At 38.2% G+C, this 22,919-nt stretch overlaps 1 protein-coding gene across 3 annotated transcripts in view; it reads left to right on the top strand.

Moving 5' to 3' along the window:
• The window catches only part of st3gal3a (ST3 beta-galactoside alpha-2,3-sialyltransferase 3a), a 25,451-nt gene extending 2,532 nt beyond the window's left edge, over positions 1-22,919 (top strand). For all 3 annotated transcript variants that reach the window (XM_074668132.1, XM_074668134.1, XM_074668133.1), the window contains exons 3-11: positions 4,252-4,294; positions 4,505-4,597; positions 8,950-9,044; positions 9,718-9,781; positions 11,287-11,382; positions 12,833-13,019; positions 18,786-18,932; positions 19,369-19,515; positions 21,050-22,919. In XM_074668132.1, coding sequence (XP_074524233.1) covers positions 4,252-4,294; positions 4,505-4,597; positions 8,950-9,044; positions 9,718-9,781; positions 11,287-11,382; positions 12,833-13,019; positions 18,786-18,932; positions 19,369-19,515; positions 21,050-21,154 — 977 coding nt within the window. In that variant the 3' untranslated portion in view covers positions 21,155-22,919. The remainder of the gene's footprint in view (positions 1-4,251; positions 4,295-4,504; positions 4,598-8,949; positions 9,045-9,717; positions 9,782-11,286; positions 11,383-12,832; positions 13,020-18,785; positions 18,933-19,368; positions 19,516-21,049) is intronic.

Raw genomic sequence — 22,919 nt, 5'->3', positions numbered from 1 at the left:
CAGTAGCAACTCTCTGACAATAAATTTTGCAGATATTCAGTGTCTATTTTTTACAAATTTTGGATTCATCATTTTTAAACAGAATGCATTGATCCAATTAACTCACAGGGTTTACTGCATCACGTCAAAATAAGTGCAAATGCAATGAAAAAGAGCAGAGAAAGTCACAATAAGGGTAGAAATATACGTACTAACATGTTATCAAAAATGTTGTTGTCAATTTGAGACATAGTCCAAAGCACCTCCTCACTGTTCCACCTGCTGATCATACAAGAGGTTAATATGATAATTTGTCAGGTTAATGGAAATAAGTGATGCCACAGCTGCTGCTGTGTTTACTTTGATAACAGTGGTTCAGAGAAATGCTTACTGTATGGAAGCACCTGAAAATAAACGAGCCAAAGATAAATTACAAATGATTGTTGGACTAACAGTTAGATACATGCAACCAAATAATTCAGGTTGTTGCAATTACTGCTTACCTCCAGGACTAGTAAAGTTATGATTAATTTGACACTAGGTATTTAAAAAGATAAATTCCAAATTCATTGTTTGAGCAGCTCTTTTTAGCTCCATGACACAGAGAGCAAAGAAGAAGACAGAAGCAGTCTACTGCAGTGAGATCTTTAATCCTCCTCTGATGTTGTCATATTGAAACAGTAACTTCTGAAGACACTTATGGAACCTTGACTACTGAGGCCTTACATGAAACAGCCAAACATAGCGATTGAACAGCTCTCATTTTAAAATATGAGAGGCAACAGTGCCCCTTAGTGGAGCAGAAGTTCCTCTAATGTATAACTAACTTAATGTGGTTACCTCACAGCAGCCACTCTTTCCTTCATTGTTGCTTATTTGTTTTTTCCATGCGACTATGACAACATGGAGGGGCTAGATGGAGGTCTCCAGTACCTGTTTCTTGTAGAGACACAGAAGGCTGAGGCTAAAACAGTTTTTATTCAATTTATGGTGAACACTAATGCAAACGTGCTTCTGAATATATAATTATTTTCTACCAAGTCTTTTTCTGGGGATTGCTGCTTAATTCTATAAACTGTACCTTTAAGTTTAAGTGAGCACATGGAAAACTTCAGTGTCTTTAGATACTTCAACCAGCAGCAGCATCAATACTACCAGGTGGGGGAGCCAGTAGGTTTGAATTGAAACATTCTTAGAGGGCTGCACCTATATTCATAAAACCTGGGTTTACAATACGTAACCAACATTATGCATGCTTTATAGTTTTTTTTCTTAACTTTTGTGGATCTTTATCATCAAAGCTCATGCTGTTTATATAGTTTTTGAATGTTAAGATTTTCTCTAATTGAAATCAGACAAAGAGGAAGTTTATTTTATTGTTAGCTGATCATAAGTATAGCTTTTCTTCTCAAACCAGCCATAATAAACCAAGTATAAGGTTTCGCCCCATCTTCATCTTACAGGCTTGTCTGATGGTATACATCCTTGAAGAAACAAGGAAACCACATATGCCATAATAATCACTATATTAATTTACAGTCACTTACCATACTCACCTAATGTTAATTAAAAATAATTGTATGTCATTTTCTTTTTTTTTGTTTCACTGTCTCTAAATTTGTCATTTGTTGTTTAATTCTTTTAGCTGCAACTCATAATTCAAAATAAGTAAATAACCCACACATGCATGCATGGATACTAGGGCTGCACGATTATCACAATCACAATCGCAATCGCAATGTCAGCACATGCAATTACATAATCGCAAAAGAGGTTATCGCAATATCAATCGCAATGTCAGCACATGCAATTCAGATTTTTCTCCATGATAACCAAGCAAGTCTGTAGACCCATCATGACACAACTTTTTTTATTAAATCGCAAGCACAATCGCAATTGCAATATTGTCCACCTAATCGCCAATCGCACCTTTTCCCCAAATCGTGCAGCACTAATGGATACGTACATGGATACATACATGGACTCTGTAAACTTCTGTCAGCCATTAACTAGAATGTGCCAAACTGTTCAGCCTTAGATTAATCTTTTCAAATAAACACTGTAAAGTAAGTAATATTCTTCAATCTGCATTGAAAAGAATTCAAGTACACAGAAATATACTAATAAGGATAATACCTCTCAGATTTACTCACGAAACGCTGTACAGAAGAAAACTTAGTGTCTCTTTTATATCTAGCGACTAATGCATTCGATTCTGCAAAGACCAAGCAAACTCAGTAAGAAGTTCAAATTTGATGCAAGAATAAAGGTGGAGGAACATAGTCTGTTACATAAAATGCAGGTGATTCAGTGGCTCTGACTGGCAGAATTGTTGAACAGGAATGGCAATAGGTGAGCTGACAAGTGGTGAATTTATCCATATAACTCCTGAGCCCAATCTTTCCAGTTTCATGTAAAAAAAAAAAACGTGTCAGAGGACCATGAAGTACTTTTGTTTTTCACTTGTATTATTTAATCTTTTGTTCTACAGATTTTTCTCAAAGTTAAGATGTGTAAAAGATCAATGTAAATGTAAGTCAGGATGTACAATTAAAATTTTACTCACACTAGTTAAAAAGAAGAAACTGTTAATGGTGAAATGCTGGGTAAAGGTAAAACTGCAGTACTCTTATCTTAAGTAACGACAATTACTGTAACACTTCTTTCTGCTATTAAGAGAAAGAAGTCAGAACAAAATGATGCATCATCTGGTTGTAATCAGCTGTTAAACTAAGCAGTCTTTACATGTGGTCTCTATTTTACTGTCAGTGTCTAATGATAAATACAGTAGAAGACCCATTATAGTCTTCCCATTTCATCTTACTATTTTGATCAACAAGTTCAAATTTAGGTAGACCTGGAAATAGAGGAAGGGGTCACAGGATGGCTCATTGCCAAACCAATGTCATGACATTTAGAAAATACATTATTGATGAACAAGAACTGTGGAGGATGTGGTCTGTGGATTATCCCAGATAAAGTACAGAAAAAACAGCTTCCTAATTTACTACTTGGATTACAGCTAGGAAAGTAAATGTTTTGTAAAAAGAGTGAACTAGTGTTAAGCTCCTGTGAGGAAGTTTTGGTTCAAGTTTAATTTATTTTCTTGTAAACCAGAAAATGAATAAAAAAATGTTATTTTTCTTCCTTTTCTTTTTTTCTTTTTAAAAATACAGTTATTTAGAGCTGAAGTATCTATTTACAGTGATAAACAATACTTCACTACATTCTACACAAACCAAAAACCAAATGTGCGTATATTGACACCGTAAACAGAAACATCAACAAAATGTTGTGTAACTTAAAGGGGCTCTGAGCAGTTAAAAAGTGATCTTGAAAAAGTCTCCAGTATAGATAGATGCTGGATCATAATCCCAATTTTAAGATTAGATTATTAGCACTAGTATAGGTTATTCAATATGCTACTTTGGAGCTTCTTTTTAACTTCCTGACTGGGTTGAGCAACACTGGATTGATTTACGGCATGTCCAAGTCTCTATGACAACACCACGCCGGTTGACGAAGTTTCGAAGAGAGATCCATGTTTTTCTCTGCTGAAGACAATTTTTGTGATTAATTTTGTAGTGATGGTAGACCCTGGAGTTGAACTGTCAGACGGAAAAAGCACAGAAAGCAGAAGAAAGCAGAAGAAAGCCAAACAGGAGTCCATTAATAAAATGAAGAGTGAGGTTACGTTAGCTCTGTTTTGTAAATGATTGGCAGGACATGACCTTGACCATTAACATTATACTGTACCGACACATCTCACAGCACCGGGCTGTCCCGGGCTGGACAGCTACTAAACTGACAGTTGACTTGTTGTCACGTTAGCCTATGGACATGTCAGAGCACTGGGCAGCTAGTAGTGATACATTTAGCTGGCTACTGACGTACGGTACTAACTCACATTTGCTTGTTGTTATATTTCAAACAACAGCGCTACGTAACTGTACTGATAAATACCTTACCTTGCCGTGTTTTATCTGGTAAAAAGATGCCTTGAACAAAGAAAATCAGTTCCAAATCAAACACCCCTGGTTAAAAGCCCCAACTTTACGACAGTGTGCCTGAGACTCTGGGCCAGAAGGTGGCGCGGCAGTTACATTAAAACAGATCACCCCCACAGTATCTTTAGAGACAACACAGTGTTAACAGATGTGCTCATAAAAAGATATTTATTCTCCTTTAATGTAAACGGTTTAAGGGCCCTATAGATAATCAACTGATAGATTTCTTTTGATGTATTAAATTAGTCTATTTTTCCTTCTCTAGTGTATGACCAACAAGGTTTTCTTGTGAAGCTGGATGGCAGTCTGTGAGTACATTTTTCCTTCTTTATTTCATTTCCGTCTCATACTCAAAAAACTGTTCTTGACTTGTTTTGTTAACTCATTGAAATTAAAGGGTTAATTATTTATTTGTTGGCTGTAGGTTTTTATTGTTACTTGAAAATTAAAAATATTTATCTACTGAGAAGTGTATATAGGAGTATTGTATTATTAAACCTTGTTTGCCTTGTCTACAGGCCGTTAGAGCTTGTGTACAAGTACGGCAATCTCAGTGAAGGAGCCTGTAAGCCTGGTTATGCAGCTGCAAAGATGAAGGCCATTTATCCAAAGTAAGACAGCTAAACTGGTGTTTTTGTTTGTTTTGAGTGAACCTGTGGCTATTAATCTGATTAGAGTTTTTTAGAGTCTTTATTGTTTGTTTAGTTTACACATTTCCTAACTGTATATCAATTTGATGAAGTAACTGTGGTGCTCTACTTTGATACCTCTACAAGTTAACTGAATTTGCTGAAAATGGCCACCTTGAAGGTGAAACCAGATTCAACGTGAGGCTGTGGAGGCGTGTCTGTCCTCTTATAAACTATGGAGATACTTTGCTGACTCATAGAAACACGACAGAAAGAGGTTGCGGTTTAAAAAGTTTCTACTTTGGTGGATCACCACAAGCAGCACTGACATACAAGAAGCACCTGTGATACATGACAAGGAGGGCTAAGACGATGTGCTATTCCTGCACTTTGAATCAATTACAATTTTTGGGGTGCCAATTCAATTTGATTTTCAATTCTTTGATATTTATGATTTTTGCAATTTTAGTTTGCTTTTTTAACACCAGACCATGGAAAAAGTTAAATGTTGATGCTAATGTCTACAGACTATATCAGGAGCCATATTTTCCAATAAAATGCACATCACGGGAGTCAGAGAGAAACATGTCACCCTCTGCTGGAGAAAAGTGGTAACTTTTTTCAGATCCAGTTTATAATCAAAGACTGCAATTAAGAATTTGAATTTGAAAAAAAAAAAAACACAGAGTCCCTATTCTGATACTTCCAAACAAAAGAATCCTGATATATTGATTTTCGATTTTTGCTCTCACCCCCAATGAAAAGTAGGATCCTTCAGTTGTTAAGATTTTAGCAACTTAGTTCAGATTATTTTGTAAGCAACAACAACTCTTCTTCTTAATCGACTTCTTCGTGGTGCATGTAGTGCTGAAAACAAAACACATACACTTCTTGCTATCCTGTGCTCCTGTGGAAATATGGCGGTGCAGGATGGTAGCCCCATAGAAGGGGACCAATCATCTATGGAGTGAAAAGTTTCTTGGTTAACAAAAGCTACATTTCTGTTTCAGCTGATTGCACAATAATTTTACCAAATTTATTAACGTTATTTTTCATTATTGAGCCTATTCTGCTTAACGCTGCTTTGTACTACAGACTGCATGTTTGTTGTACATCAATGGAAAACAGTGATTGCCATCAGCAGTGAACCACATAAAGCCTCAACAGCATACATACAATCTTGTCTAAACCGAGTATTCTCAGTAAAACAGTCCTGTCTTCATAGAGCTTTCTAACCTCAGAGTAGTACATACTGTAGAAGGAAGATCCCATTTCTGCTGCTGCATTATTTAGGACCACTGAAGTCCTAACACTGAGAAAGCCCCTTGACCGCTTTTTGTTTTAGAACTTTGTGTCAAATGAATCAAGAGATGTGATGGTCGAAATGGACCCATATGTTGTAGAAGTCTATTTTTGTCCCCCTCTGCTCTGTAGTTGTCCCAGTGCGTGAGAAAAGCTTTGGTCAGTTCACCTACCCACTTACTTAGCACCAGAGACACGCAACCCCTTGAACACACCAGGGCCTGGGGACGGCATTATTAATGAAGTGTGTTCTCAGAGTTCAGATTGTAACCTGGTAAAATAACACAGGAGCACTTCCTCCTGAGAAAAAAGTGTTGAGTGCCGAGGGCATCCTTGACCCATTAGCTCCTCTGTCTTTACTCAGTTGCTGCCTCTCATGCAACTTGGAGCAGGTACCACAAAGCTAATGACCATGTTCTTTAAAACTAAGAGTGGTTGAAGGAGAGAAAGAGAGAGAAATAGCGGACAATATGTTGCAGGGAAGCTCTAAACAAAAAGGCCTTCACTTGACTGTACTTACTAACAGAGGAGACTATTACTGGAGGTATGGGGCACTTTTAATTCATGATACCAAATAACTGGATTTCAACTAGGGTGCAGACACACTTTTTAAGTCTGTAAAGTTGTACATGATGATTATTGACACTAGATAATTCATGGGAGTATGGATAAGTTTTTGTATAATTTAGAGTAACAGTATTGATATTTGTATCACTAAACCCCAAATTATACCACTTTTGATGTGCTCCACAAACACCAGTTACACTGTTGCATTGATAAGACGTTTTTTTGTGTGTTTTTTGCATAAATTGTTTCCACTTGCTCGCTCCTCCAAACTTGCAAATCAAAGCTCACAAATCACTGGACTGGACAGCTGGTGAGGAGCACTTCCTCTCCGTCATTTAAAGTCAAGCTGGATAAATACCTGAACACACACAATAAGACACTTACTGTACAAATTGGAGGCAAAAGGCAAGATGCATCATTAGTAGCTGATTTCTTAGCTGTGTTTCAGTGTTTTCCGGAACATTTTTCTTTCACTTATTTTGTACGCACTCCAACAGCCACTGATTAGCAGCTGTTTTGTTTTGCCAAATCACGGCTAATTTGTGGCTCATTATGCAATACTTCACATGAAGAGAACAGGTTGCAAAGCTGCAGGGGTTGACTCGGTTAAAGAAACACTTTTCTTTTGGATTGCTCCAGTTATTCCACAGAAAATTCCTGTTTATGTAGGTGTTACCCATTGTTTAATTTTGAAAAGTTAGCTGTGTTAAAACCATTTTTTTTACTTTTATTTTTACATAAACACTTCAAAAGGGAATCTGCTAAATGGTTTTGCCAAGGATTCAATACATTTTCCAAATGTTTTTTTGTTAAGTGTTATTGTTAAATGGAGATTTTTAATCATGAACGTGGGTGTTCCTTAAGAAAAAAACGTTGGTGTAATTCACTTATGCAAGCAGTGTCCTTACAAAGTTCATATACTTGTGTCTGTTCTGTCTCTGCACTATTGCATGTTTCCTGTATGCTCTCATTCGTCAATTCACACCAGCTGGGAGTTCAGTGTGGCACTTAGCAGGATTTCCAAACAGCTGTAGTCCCAAGACCAAAGAATTTCCACACTTACCCTGACAGTGATGAGCGTTTCCTCATTCATGCTTGGCTGTAAAATCTCTAACCTGTAAACTCTTGGCCTTGCTGCGCTCATCATATCAGAGTGTTGTTTAACTAGAAAGTCATCGTACGTTTTGATGTGGTTTCAGTGCCTGGCTTCCTGTCCAGCTTCATCTGCTCTGAAAAATGGAGTCTTGTATATCTGATCTAAAGGGCTCCAATTTTTAAGTGTGTACTTTAAAGTCAACTCTTTTAAGTGTGTACTTTTAATGTGAACCTAGTATATACTCATTACTGTATGTTTTGTGGTGCTGATTTTTAAATGTCTTGTACTTCAGTGTCTAAGCTAGATGCATAAAATAAGTTTATTTTTTCTGAAGCGTCAGGCACAAGTTTTTTTTCAAGTTATTCACTTCTTTTTCTGATAATTTAAAGTCTTAGAGCAATGTGTGGTGTTGAAGTGGTCAGTGGAAGTCCAAACAACAGGGGAAAATAGTGTTTACAAAAAGCATTGCTGATAATGCAAAACCTATCACTTTGTCTGCCATCCTGTTGGAAACATTTCACTGTTGCTTCTAAAGGTGTGTGCTCTGAAGGACAGGTGCCAACAAGCCACTTTGGAATATTTACGGTCAGAACTTTCAAAAAATGTCCAGTTAAATTAGTTTTGATATTGGTTTAATATGCAGAGACAATGCACATTCCTAAACATTTCTGTAAATATGCAAGTTTAACTAAGTTGGCTAGTTTTCAGCCTAAGTCTCTGAAGCGGGTGACATGACCACTACAGTAATTAAAATGCTTTAAATACATTATTATATCCACATTAAAAATACATCGCATCATAAAACATTACAAACATGCAATAAAATGAAAATACATTACAGTTTCAGAGTAGATAGTTGCACACCTGACCATCTCTCAACCACAAGTTTAATTCTCTTTTAAATAAAAAGAAAGGTAAGTGTCATGCTCCCTGAGCTGTGCTGGTTTGTGATGCTCTGGCAATGGTGATGAGCATTCATTAGTGCTTATGTGTGACAGATAGTGAACCCATGATGGTAAATTGCTTGCCTAGCTCTCAGAAACTACTTTGAATGCCTCAAATGCATTTTAACTAGTAACCCAGATCTCTGCTGTCAAGAGGCCTCTCTGTGGCCAAGAAGTCAGAACTGTGAGAAATATACAGCCATGCCCTCTCCCTCACACTTGTCAGGGATTTGTTTTGGTGTTGGTATGTTCAGACAGACTGGATTAGCTGGAAACATGATGCTGTAAATCCTCTTAAGTCTTCTGCCATTAATCAGTACATCTTGTTCAGAGCCATAAGGGTCCAGGGCAGATAAAACACTGATGAAATCCATGTTTTCATTCTTACTTGTTCTAACTTTTTAAATATTTTTTTGTTCCAACAGGTTTACCCAACTGCAACCCATGTTCCTTGATCTAAATTATAAGCGATACTCAAAGATTGGTGATTATTTACCTCCATTTGGTGTAAAATCACAAGGTACGGTAACAGTTTTTTTTTCACAAAAACTAAAGACTGGTGATATTAAAGAGCAGAGGACTGTGAAGATTCTTGAAAAACTCTCCCTTCTAGATTATCAGCATCAATATAGGTTATTCCTAAATGCTATTTCCAACCTACAGTCAGCAGTTATTCTGCAGTGGTCTGTTCAAACTTGAGAGTCTATCAATAAAATGAAGAGTGAGGTGTTAGCTCTGCTTGGCAGATGAGCCTAGAAAGCCTCAAGCTTGTGTGTTGTAGAGCACAGAAAGGTGAGCAGCAGAGACAAGCCAGTCACAGACAGTGTTTCAGCAAGCATGTTTAATAGGTTTTCACAGAGATCAGGGGCTTCATTTAACTTTTTCTGATTGATTGTCCATTTTATTATGTTTAATGATATATCACAGATCAAAGGCTTGTGAGTCAGCGCTGACATTTCATGTTCCTTAATGATGTGGTACTTTGCTGTTACTCCTTTTCACTTGGCTCTATTGTAAATGAGATACTGGAGTTTAGTATTGGCCACCAACCTCAGTTGGTTATATAATATACTAGGAGGACTGCGTGTCAGCCCACCCAGAATCTGGCACCCAGGCTGCAGGAGGATTTTCTGCTCTTCTTCATTCATGCATTGTTTTGTCTTCCTCCCTCCTTCTTTCTCTTCAACCTTTAGAGAAGATAATAGATATTCTTCTGTCAGCCACTGCAAGCTACGGCCTTGGGGAAGAACTTGACAAGTAAGTCAGTGAAGTTGCTCCATGTGTTAGTAACCTGTTTTTTTGAAAGTACAGTGTGTGGAAATAGGAATATTTGGTGGTGAAGTGCCGTTAGATTGTAGACTGAAACACTCCCTTGTCTACAACCCTTGTTAGTTAAATTCCAGAACTGACAATGACCTTTCAGGACAGGAGGCTGCTATAATGCATCAGAAGTATCATTCTCTATTTATCAAGTCTTATCATCAGAAACAAGAGTTCACAAAAACATGTTTTATATGTAGGTGATCAGTGGCTTATTTTAATATACTTATAATTTTATTCACTTTTTACCTTTTCAGACCTGATCCTCTAAGGCTCTGAGTTAAGACAGCTATAAAAACTTAGTCAAGACTATACCTTTACTATAATTATACTATAAACTAAATACAATTGCCCATTTTTAGACCTATCAGCTTTGATGCGTGCTTCATGCTCACTACATGACTTTGTCAGCTTTGTTGTGATGAAGCAAAGATATCAGATGTATTTTCTCAAATTTCTTTTTTTTTTTCATTTCTTTTTCTCTTTGAAATGATCCTTTATTGTCACAAGATATTACCTTTGTCATTGGCAGTCAAGCCTGGTTTGTCGTAGTAGGATGTATGAAGCTGCAGCCATGTTGAATTAATATATTTTACTGTTTGACTATTTCACCATTAGTGCCAATGTTTCTAATTGAGTATTGTGTCTTTCAGTTTATTTTATTCGGACGATGCACATGATTTAAATTTAATCTATAGTCCTAAATTAGGTACTGACACACTGTGTTGTGCATCCCCATTCTTGGTTGAAGTTTTTGTCTTTATTTGGACTTTATCATGTTTTAATGATGAACAGATGAAGTGCCCTGACCCTGTCTTCATCAGTGAGTAAAGACAATCAGAAGTATGTTTAGTTTTCTATCTCAAGTTAAACACCACACGCACCATAGGGCATATGTTCAGAGCCACGAAATAACATTTTCAACAAAAACATTTCCTTGAGAGATTTTTTTTCCCCACACTTTTGCTGTCAGTATTCAGAAAGTTTAACTCAAGTCTGATTGAAAGCTTCTCAGGACATTAAGATTACTATAAAGAGCAATAAATAAATAAAGATGTACATTACAGAAATTACTGCCCAGTAGGTTTTAGATGTTCTTTAACTATTGATCTCTACACCTGTTATCTGATTGGTTGTTCTCCAACTGGAACTAAAAAGCTTTCAATGAAAAGGTATCTTTGGTCCATTGCCCCAGATGACACACGTGGGATTTATTTCTAAACTTTATTTCTAAAATTTATTTCTAAATCTTCTGTTCATATTTCCCCTTTGATTTTATTGTATTTATGTTTCAATTTCCCTGTAATATATAGGGAGAATATTTTATGACATGCTGTTTTATGAGGAAAAAAGGAAGACACACTCAAAAGTTAACGTAAAGAGTATTTATGACAAAGTAAAAGTCAAACGTCTTAATCATGCACCTCCTCTGTGTGTTTCAGCATGAGTTGTAAGACTTGTGTGATTGTCGGAAATGGAGGGATCCTTGCCAACAAATCACTGGGCCAGAGAATTGATGAGTTTGATGTGGTGGTCAGGTATGTCACCAGAGGGCTCCATGGCCATCACAACCTTTTACTTACTGATTAGATTAGATTGGTCCTGTTAATAAAGAAAAATATAACACATACCTATCCACACACACTCAGACACGCACATATATACTGCACATTTATTTTTGCATCAGTGTTTGTAGATTATAAACACTGTTGTGTGTAAAAGCAAAAGGAGATGAGAGGCTACTTAAGCTACGTAAACAATGGTCAAACACCATAACATTTTTAGTTTATCTTAGAGATTCAAATTGGTGCTTCTTGTCGACATGCTTTTGGGTGTGGTGTCAATGCCTATGATAGGATGTATTGTAGGTTGGCCGAGCTACATTGTTTTAAAAAAGAACACTAGAATTCACAAGAAGGCAGTTCAAAAACAAAAATAGGGGTTACATTTTATATAAAACCCATACAAACTAAAAATGCTTGATCTGTTTTCCTCATTTATTTGTTGCCATAAACCCCTGAAATGACTGAGCCGGAGCAATGATGATGGAGCACAGCAATATCTGCAGATAGGTAGTCTAATTTTCTATAGATCGGCCTAAATAAGTGTCTTAGGCCTTTTTTGTTTGCTTCTGTTAGTTTTTGGATTGGGCTATTAGTGTGTTTCAAAGAGACAACATCCAATCTGGAAAAACAAAGCTGAGGCAGAAGTGATAAAAGTTGCTGTACATCTAGTAACCACAAACGCACCCAGCCAAAATAAACAGACTTTTACAGCATAAAAAAACATATTTACTGCCTGGTTCAAAAATCTGGCTTGGGTCTGAAACACTGATTCTACTATGAGCACACACTGTTTGGGGGTGACATTTTTTTCTAACTCAGATTTTTAGAAGATGTTAGGATCTGATTGTCGAATCAGAGGCGCAGCTCAGCTCATGTGACTGACAGGTGCTCTGTAGCTGTTAGAAAGGAAGCTGAAAGCCTGTGTCATATCCAGTATGGCCCCAGGCAATGATTGGCTTCGTTACTCTGCATCAGTAACAGACAGGTGATGTACTAGAGACTGTGTCCATATTTTTTACAGTCTGTGTGTATTTCCACAGCAGGGGCTCTTTATCTCTGGCTAGGCTATTTTGGAGGGGAAAAATTCGACCGCCGAAACCCCTCCCATTAGTCTCATTACTTTTTATCTGCAAATTCAAGGACACTTTCGCTCATTTATTTCCTTTGTGCTAGTTTTTTCTGTTCTTTGCTATTGATCTTGTCTTTCTTAATCACTCCAAATAAATCTTATAAAGCCTGAAGTATTTTTTTAGGAAATATGGCGAAGTAGTAAAAATATAGATTAGATACGATAACAAATCAAAACAACCAGCTTACACGTGTTAGGCTATGAAAAACTGATGACATGAAAGCTTTAACTTCTATTGATTGATTATTTAAATTGTGCATTTGTAATGAATAATTATATCCTGGTTTGTTTTAGGTTGAATGAGGCCCCTGTGAAAGGCTTTGAGAAAGATGTTGGGTCCAAGACCACCATGAGGATCACCTATCCAGAGGGAGCCATCCAGAAGCCAGAACGCTACGAGTCTGATTCCCTGTTTGTCCTATCTGCCTTTAAAGCTCTAGACTTCAAGTGGCTTCGACACATGGTCTTCAACCAGAGGCTGGTAAGGCCGCTGAAAACGGTTACATTTGCAAACATTCTTAAGGCGCGCTTAGCCAGGTCCCTTTGTTCCTTTTTTCACTACATGTCACAAGGTTTACAGTTATGAAGTTCTTCAACCTCATGTTTTCTCTTCACATCTTCAATTTTACAAGTTAAAAGAAGCACTGGATATGGTTGAAGATTTAAAAAAAATGATATACCAGTTTCACTGTACACGGACAAGCAAATGAACGTTCATACCTGAATGTCACTTGGTGCAAGTTGTTGTAGAAAGACAGGGGTGAACAAGGGAAACAGAGCTGGAGAAAAAAGTAGTTACTGTGTTGTTTCTTTAGACTTTAACAAAGAAAACACAAACACAAAGCTGAGTCTGCGAGAGGCTCAAATATGGCACTGTCAGATTTGACAGTTTACTTGCAACATTAGAAATCAGAGCTCAATAAATTCCTGTAAGCTGCTTTTTCAATTTCAAAACACTTGTGCTGTCAACAATGTTTACAACCCAAAGCATGTAAAGGTTTAAAATACATTCAGGAGTCCATATTAACAAGCTGCTTCCTGACTTTGTGTGGATCAGGATGCTAATTTCTTTTTTTATTGTCGTGTTAATTTGTAATGTGTGAGTGAACTATCTATTCTTGAAGCTTGCATAGCATACTGCAGGTACTGTTTCAAGTGGTATCTTTAACTCAAGGACACAGCAGCATTCTCTAAGGCTGTCACACAGTAACTCAACACTAAATCAAAAGAAACACAGGCAAGTGTCCTGCTGCTAACGGTCTGCAGCTTCATGTTTTTAAAGTACTTCACAAGTTTTTCTTCTCTCACTCTTCTTGGACTGTAGAGTTAGTGGGGCCAGAGGTGATAAATCCTACAGACAGATTTGAAAAGAAAAAAATAAAGGCAATAAGGCATGTAACAGCTTCTTCTGTGGTTGAATCGGGATTTCTGTGCTACAAAAGTCTTGATACAACAATGAATTTCTCAGCTTGTTATCACAGGGTTTTATCGCAAACATTCTGTTTTTGTTTACCGTGACAGATTCTCACAAATCTTCAAAGAAAAGAAATATGACCTGAATGCCGACTCATTCTAAAAAGAGATGAAGGGAAACATATTTTTGATGCTTTGTATCATTTACTTTATTAATGATCTTTAATAAAACTAGTAGATTTGATGAACAGTACTTGTCCATCCCATAATATGAGCGACGTTAAACAAAATGTTCTATTTGAACAGCATCATAAATTACTGCCTCCAAACTTATCTTGAGGTTGAATTACCAACACTTTGAACAGTGTTAAGAATCCTCATGAAAGTAAAATTTATAACTGGGACTGCATTAGTTTGAGTCCGGTGTATTTATATCGATGTGACTGTAAATAACAATGTTTGGATGTCCTTTAGTTTAAAGAGGATACGTCTGTATCACAACCTGTGATATCTGATGTGTGATATGAGACACCATACAGCCCTACAGTCTACAGTCAGCTAGTCTTAATGCTAACCTCTTTTACCCATCATCCTCATAAGAAGTGGGGATGTGAGAAACTAGTATTCCTTCACCAGTCAAATACATGTTTTAACATCATATACTGAAATTTTTTGAAGAAAATCCCACACTGTCTGAATTTTATTGATAAACCTTTGTAATAGAAATGAGGAATGGCAGCAGAGTGTTTATCTTTTACAGCATTAGCTCTCTTTTACTTGTACCCTAACATGCAAGCCTATGTAGCTCCTTCACAGAGGGGACTTTCTGTGGTTTTAGTTCAGCTTAATTCAGTGCAAACATCTTTTATGGAATATGAAAAAAACAGACAACATAAATGAAACAGAAAAAAATGAGCTATAGAAAAGAGCTAAAACATGGAGTGAAGTATTAAGTGAATACTGGCATCAAGCAGACAGATGAATAAATAGATCAGAGGGAACTCAATGAAAGGATCGGTCAAATAAAAGATAAAAGAGTCAGTGAGGTAAAAACACAAGAGGTCATTTAAAGATCTCACTGACCTAAGCGGCATATGAGGCTTCAGCTGTGAAGCAGCCATTCTAACCAGGTCTTCGTGTGACGGTCACCAGGGTGGTCCCTGTCCTGGATCACATTTCACCTCCACTAACAGGTGGAGGCAGAGGCACTCTGTGGCTGTGTTTTTACATCCTTCTTCTTATGTCTTCTCTAAACCTTGAAGAGACTTTGAACCTGGTCGTACAGTGCAATAACAAAAAAACATGTTGGGGGAACTGACCATGAATCAACAGCTTGCATTTTCACAGTTTACTTGAAATGAAGTGTCTCTTTAAATCCATCGTGAGCGATCAGCTGTGGTCCCAACTCATGTGTTTGTTCTATAAATGCAAATGAAGGCTGGTACACATTAGTAGACAAACATGACAGATGAACAGAAGGAGCAATGATGGTTGGTTTCAGCCTCTTACCCCTTTTACACCCTACACCACAGGAAAATCAGACAGTATGTTGTTTCCAAACATCACTCAGTTCTTTATTGAAAAGTCTAGATTTACATTTATTGAACAATTTGAAAACATTTTTTACTAAGCCAAGATAGCTATGTACGTCCCTAAGCTTTAAAATACAATGGGGACATTAGTCGAACTATAAACAACTTTTTGTATTGTTTCTTTAGCATTACAGGGATTTTCTTTACAAAGAGACATAGTAACGGTAAAAGTTAAGCATCAAGCAGCGAGGTTGAATAGTAAGTATGAGACTGGCTCTATTTACACATAAAAACAGAAGGTCAGATTTTCCTACACCAGGTCAGTTACTGCAGAAAACAGCAGTTAACAGAAACACACAGATTCACACACTGGAGTATGACTCCACCGTGGGACTTATGGCTCTCTGATAGCGAATGTGGCAAAGCAGCACTATTAGCTGGCACTGTGCACTGAAGACAAATGGCATTTGACATTGCTGACTGGGTCTTTTGGAAGGGCTTTGTGTGTAGAAGTGTTTTGGATTAAATAAAAGAGATAATAGGCCCTCAGCTCTGCCAGAAGCCCTCTGAGGCTGTAATAAGCTGTGGTGATAACCAGTTATTTAGAATAATTATTGTGTGCTTTGTTTTCTGGCAGTTCATCAGTAACTGAGACCTTTAGCTGTAGAACAAAAAAACTTATTTCTGAAAAACTGAAGTTGAAAAGTTTTCAAGACTAAAACTCGACACTCTGAGAAATCATTTTAAATCTTCTGGATTATCTAATCTATGTTTTTTTTTCCAGTTGTGCAGCGTGGAGGTTAAAGGGGACATATGCTGATCCCTGATTTAATACTTACATATAATATAATAAATTTGAAAACAAGACCTTTCACCCCCTGAATTTTCAAAAAAAATCAGATATTGTATTTTTTCTGATATCCTAGAACGAGATTTGATGCCTCTGAAAATAGGTCATTGCCATTTGGCCGCGAGATTTAGACCTTCACGACGACACAAGGATCCTCTCTTTTTATTGGAGTAATCTGATAAAGCAGCTCCTCCTCTGTGAAGTCAGTTAGTCACACAACCACCACCGAGGGATACACCCACCAAGAGCCGAGTATAAACGTATAAACTCTACATGTTACAGTACCGGTTTGACTCACCACACTGAAGCGTCCTGAGGTGATCTGTGTCGAGGTGGATTTTCTTCCTCCTGAGCTGCAGAACCGTCCAGGTCTGACTCGGGGTCCAATACAAAAGGACGTATCCTACACTCTGCCATTTTATTAGTGCTATCAATGCCTTACGGTGAAGTTTGGCAAACAGCAAACTCGCTCAGTCTGCACCATTCAATGTGGCGATTTTGTAAATATTTCCATGCTGCAAAAACCGCCCCCTGGCTCTACCCCCTCCGCCCCTCTGATAGAAGTGACCAATCAGAGCACAAAGGGCTGTGACGTTGCGTGGTTACTGGAGGTCATTCTCGAAACGGAGCGTTTCAATGAGATCTTCAGAATGGCCTAAAATGAGGATACTGAGAACGCTATTGTGGGGCAATGAAGGAACTAAATGACTTGTACTGAGAGCAGAAATGCTTTACAGGCATCCTAGTCTGGTATAGTGAAAAGGAGAAACAAGCATGATATGTCCCCTTTAAAGTGTTTGTTTGAAAATTTATGTTCCCAAAAATATGGGATTGGTTTCCTTCAAAATTTTATGTAGGTATCCATCATATTGAGTGTGCAAACTGAAACCACTCATAAGGCTTGAGACTCAGTCTTTTTTGACGATTAACCAAATCAAATAGCTGCCTGATATCAATCTTTTTGTTTGTGAACACATTCACTAATACTGTTATTAAAGAAATTTGAGAAATGCTTGTCACTTGATCCTGTATGCTGTGTGTTCATGGATTCCCCAAACACTGTTGTTTCCTGTAAAGGCTGCCAGCAGATCAGAGGTGTTTGATTTCCACCTCTGAAAGAAGAGCAAAATGGTCTTGGACAGACTGATTGCTCCTCATAGCAGATCAGGTGCTAATCCTGTCTAACAGGGTAACAGTGTTATGCTTGTAGTATGCTAATAGCTCATGTCATTGCTGTTGGGTTTCTCACTGTCCCTCTCCCCGACGTACCTGAGCAAACTCAGAGGCAGGTTTCCCAGTAACTGTTCATAAAGAGCCGTAAAGTCTGCTGGACAGACGGCTCATAATTAGTGTAATGGCCCAGGGTACACTGATACAGGGGCTTTCTTCTGTGACTGGCATTGTTTGCTCGACTTGTTTTTCATCAGTGTTTTTAACAGTGTTGACCTCTCCCCCCAAGCCTCCTCTCATGGTGTTGCTTTCACTGCTGAAGCATCACCATATTTTCCACATCTAGCCACTTTGCATCCTGTTACACTACAACATGGTTGTAAGGGTTGATCCCTATCAACAGCACCAATTTAACTACAGTCACCTTGTACTAACACCTCAGATTACTGTAATATTTAAAACTGGTAAAGATTTTGAAGTTTCTTGAAGAAATTGCTCACTTGTACACACTAACTGTGTTAAACACAGTAAATAGGCTTTTGCATGTTTCACATGTTGAAGAAAATGGCACTATCTTATGCTGTTGATGTGCTAAACTTCAGCAGAGAATCTGTAGCATAATAATTTGGTGTCAGTCCATCACATTAAAAACTTAAGTATAACCACCATGTGAATTATACAGTTTTATGAGCTTTACACAGAAAGACAGACATTGCCAGTGGTAATTATGAAAACATTAAAATGCACTGCTATGTAATTTAAACCATAAAAGAATAGCAATAACTTTTCAACATGAGCTTATGGAGTTAAACATAAACTTGAAAATCATTTTATGTTTTTCTCCCATGTAGTACAATGAGGTTGTGTTAATGGGAATTTGCTAGAATTACTCTGTAACACCAGCTTTGCATCCTTGACAGACTTATAGGGTTAAAAAATATTTTTTGACACATTACAAGGTACAACATTATCGCACTGCTGATTGGTGTAAATCATAATCTGTTCTCCTTGTATCTTTCTTCTGGTATCCAGAAAGTCCACAGAAAACCATCCATTACTTTGTGCTCAGCAGCTGATTGTTCAGCATATTGGCTAAAGCCTTTTTATGTCTGTTTTCCACTCATATTCATAATCTGAACATTCCTCTCAATGTGCATTATTTGCAATGCTAATTCATTTTTTGTATCTATGTCTATTTATAAACCTGATTATATGTGCCCTTCCTTCAGTATGAATGTCCCGCTAACCCCAGTGTTTCGCTGTGTCACCCTTTGTCTCTCAGCGCAGCACGGATGGGTTCTGGAAGTCGGTGGCTAAAAGTGTGCCAAGGGAGCCCAGCGACATGCGCATCCTAAACCCCTTCTTCATCCAGGAGGCCTCTTTCAAGCTGATTGGCCTTCCTCACAATAATGGACAGATGGGCAGAGGGGTGAGAGACCTGCTGTTGTTTTCTCTAGCAGCCTGTGTGCTGTTCTAGGTGGAGAAATAGGAACAGTGAGTTGTTGCACTCACAGAGGTGAGGGAATGAGCAGGACACCCTGGTAGCTGACTCCACTTTCTGTTTGCATAGTTAAAGCCTTTTTGAAGACAGAAGAGATGCTAGCATGTTACACTGTTGCAGAGATGGAAACTTTTTTATCCCACTTTTGCGTTTTGATTCCTTCATTTAGAGGCAGAAAAGCAAACCGAGTAGCACTCTAGGAAGAGAAGTAGATTATGGCATGCAGCCTTGAAGCAGGGGCGCAACATAAAGACTGAGCCAAACTAGCGCCCCCACATGTATCCTCTGTGCAGATACAGTCCGGCAGACGAGTCATAGCTAGTTGTCCTGTTTCAAACTCTCTGTAATTGTTCTCTGTTTTCAGAATATCCCAACCCTGGGGACAGTTGCCATAACAATGGCTCTTCATAACTGTGATGAAGTAGCTGTTGCTGGGTTTGGCTACAACATGAGCACCCCCCACGCCCCTCTACATTACTATGAGAAGATCAGGATGTCAGCCATCAAAGAGGTAACTACAGACTTGGTTCTTCAGATTTCTCAGTAATGTTTCAAACGGATCCTGTGGTGTGAAAGAAAAGGTTGCAGACTTTGATCTTTCTTGAACAGCACAACTTGTCACTGATGAACAATATCACCTGTTAACAAAGTAGATGCAGTGTATATGCTGTTATAACCCCTCAGTTGGTGCTCACTGTTGCTGTAAGATGGCAACTGTTCAGTGTGAAGTTTGGAGTATTGATTCATCTCTATTCTGATGGGTGTGACCCAATCTTTGCTTAAACTTTCACCTATAGCTGACAACAACCCCACACTATCTTTAATTTGTGGATTTCAAGCAGGGATGTCCCGATCAGCGTTTTTTGCCCCCAATCCCGATCATTTGATGTTGAGTATCGGCCGATACTGAGTCCCGATCCGATTTTTAGGTTTGGAGATAAACTTTGCTGAAGAAGTGAGAAAGTAAGGCAGCAGTTTTTTTGTTTTGTGTGTTAATACAGAATAGTAAAAAAAATAATAGTTAAAGCTTATTGGGTCCATTTAACTTATTCCAGCTAGTTTTGAAGTTAAAACCCTCTGGATCCAACCCAAACCCAATATACCACTTATTTTTGAATGACTGGCATTTACAAGCCACTTGTCCAATCCAAAAACTGTAAACACTGGGGTAATCGTTGGGTTCTCAAGTTTCTGAGGGTCTTTGAGTGTATCACATACAAAGCTGGAAACATGTCTTAACATGACGCAGAAGACGGGAGAATTTCATTAACATCGCTTTGAATTTCATGTCTTCTCAGAACATTTACAGAAAAGGACCGGCTTGCTCGCTAAATTTAGTTTAAAAAATAATAATTCTACGCTTCTTACAACTTTCGGTAAATCCTGAATGGTGAATGGTGGACAATTTGTATGAATGTAATACAGCACGCTAAAATCAGAGGCTGCCCTGAATGCATCTTTCAGAAAATGGTGAGAGACCTCGAACGTACATATTAGACACAAACGGGACCATCTCATGTTTCATTGAAATTTTTATTTTGCTACAAACTGATCATAACTTTAACTGACCTGAACCATCCATGGCGAGGGATCAATCTCGTGTGCTGCGAGGCTCAGCAGAAACACCGGACAAACTTCTGCTGTCAAACTGATCACACCGTCATCACATCCTCACTTGACATCAGTGCATGACACTACGGTTTGTTTGTTTTCGCTCTTTGAGTAGTTTGTCCTCATAGAGTTACCGTAGGGTGCTTATAAGCTGATGTTAAAGCTGTAATGTGTTGTGCACATGTGTTTTGTAATAAAGCTGAGTGTGGCTGCTGTTCTTTGTCACTGTACCATACCTTATTTTATCATTCTCTCATCAACTGCACCACTGCCAAATCGGTCCAATACTAGAGATCGGGATCAGGACATCCCTAATTTCAATTGTAATGTTGCATTGAAACAGTTCACCATACTTTTTTTTTTTAATTCAAACAGTGTCTTTGTTAAACATCCAGCACTCACTGTCCACCCTGTGCTCTCTGTCCCTCCTGCAGTCTTGGACTCACAACATAGCAAGAGAAAAGGAGTTTCTGATAAAGCTGGTGAAAGCTGGGGTAATCCAGGACTGGACCAATGGGATCTGTGGTGCAGGGTGCTGATGCTGGTGATCTGCATTCAGGTTGAACACCCCAGAAAGCAGCACTATGCTCATCTCCACCCGCTCCAGCACCTGAAGGAGGGAACTCAAGGCTGTGTGGGACATACTGCTGGCAAACAGCAGCTGGCACTATCACTGGTCAGGGGATGAGACTGCAAGATTATGAGACGTAACGACAAGGACGCACTGCCTCAGTGTTCCATATAATCCTATTGCAAGCAAATGGCCTCTGCATTGTGTTGCAATGTTCAGCTTGTCCTAGCTGCAGGTATTTTTACCCGGATGGTCAACTCAGTGTTGGGAATTAAACCAGCCACTTAAACAGACTGCCCAGTGAGTGTTTGCAGCAGAACGAAGGAGCTCATGAAGATGTGGGACTTAAGTTGAGCTTGTGCCAAGAATACCTCTACAAGTGTCCTTCTGCTTACACATCTGAATGTATCTGCATCATACTCAAAGTTATTATAGACCTTTATATCTTCCAGGGTCCGTGTTAAACAGGGTGCACACCAGGCAAGGCATAATCCAGCCATCCTGGACCATATCTTAGTAAATCTTTCTATCAGAGCAACATGGCAATCATCACAGTGTGTGCTTGAGCTGTTTGTTGTCAGTATGAAATCTGAAGTCAGAGTATTATCAGCAACTATGAAGAGCTTCCTCTGTATCTGTAACAAGCATCACTGAGAAACACATCAAGGCTCATCACTCTGATGTAAACTTTGTGATAAAGGCGTATTACGTTAAGCGGTTCCTCAAATTAACCCCAGAATGTTGGCTGGATGTGGCCAAGTGGCATTTCCTTTCATATGTGGCCCCAGCCGCTAATATCAAAGAGAAAATTTGTTTTTGTGTACATGAATGCCCGTATTTATTTAGTATTGACTTCAGCCAGTATAAGCTCCACATTATGTTACAACAGAAAGCTTTTCTGTAAGGCCTCTTCTCCTGCTCAGTCTGTAAAAACTACAGGGTTATTTTGGTTACAACTAAAAGTGTCAAAAAATGCAGAAAATAGACTAAAAACCAGTGAAGTCCAACGTCACAGTTAGTACGCTCATAACTTTTTAAGAATGAGTTCTGTCCCTGAGCAATCCACCAGTCACAATCTGAATATTCTGAAAGTATGACAGAGGTGTGGTCAGGCTGCTTCCAGGGGACATGAGGGTCACTTCTCCAAGTCTTTATTATCATTTTGTTGATGTCCTGCCTTCATATTGAATCTTACTGTTACAGTTATTAGACTTTAAGTCAAAGATAAAGTGCTCGTATTAATTAATGACATTAAGTGTTTCCTTGTTGTGGTGCACTTAATAAAAGAAAATGTTGAGTAGTGGAGGATATCTAAAATCTTAATTATATTAATCATTCTGTCGATCATAAGAGGTGAATTGCTTGCATGACTGATTCCTGTATCATAGCAGACAGCAGCTTATCCAGTCACTGATAATTCATTCAAAGGTGGCATTACTTTGATTCTATGGTTGATGATTACAAAAAACAGGAGATTTCTTCTCTCTACAGCTTGAGATGAGTTCATCTCCAGATCATATATCTGCTTTAAAAGAGTCCTTTAATGAAACATGCAGAGGTGGTCATGAAGAAGGGTTTTTTCATTTTTTATCGCTTATGTCATAAGCAGGTAAAATGAACTCTACTAACAATTGGTCAGTGATAATCAACAATCAGCTATAGTTATTTTTTTTCCAAAGAAAACAAAGCACACTTTTACTCAGGGTTACTTAATCTGAGACGAACAAAATAAG

The sequence above is a fragment of the Halichoeres trimaculatus genome, unplaced genomic scaffold, assembly GCF_033239565.1.
Source record: "Halichoeres trimaculatus isolate MK-OKI-2021-1 unplaced genomic scaffold, fHalTri1.1 fHalTri1_scaffold_4, whole genome shotgun sequence".
Classification (NCBI taxonomy): domain Eukaryota; kingdom Metazoa; phylum Chordata; class Actinopteri; order Labriformes; family Labridae; genus Halichoeres; species Halichoeres trimaculatus.
The sequence above is the reverse complement of the archived record's forward strand: the minus strand, read 5'-3'. Positions and strand labels throughout refer to the sequence as shown.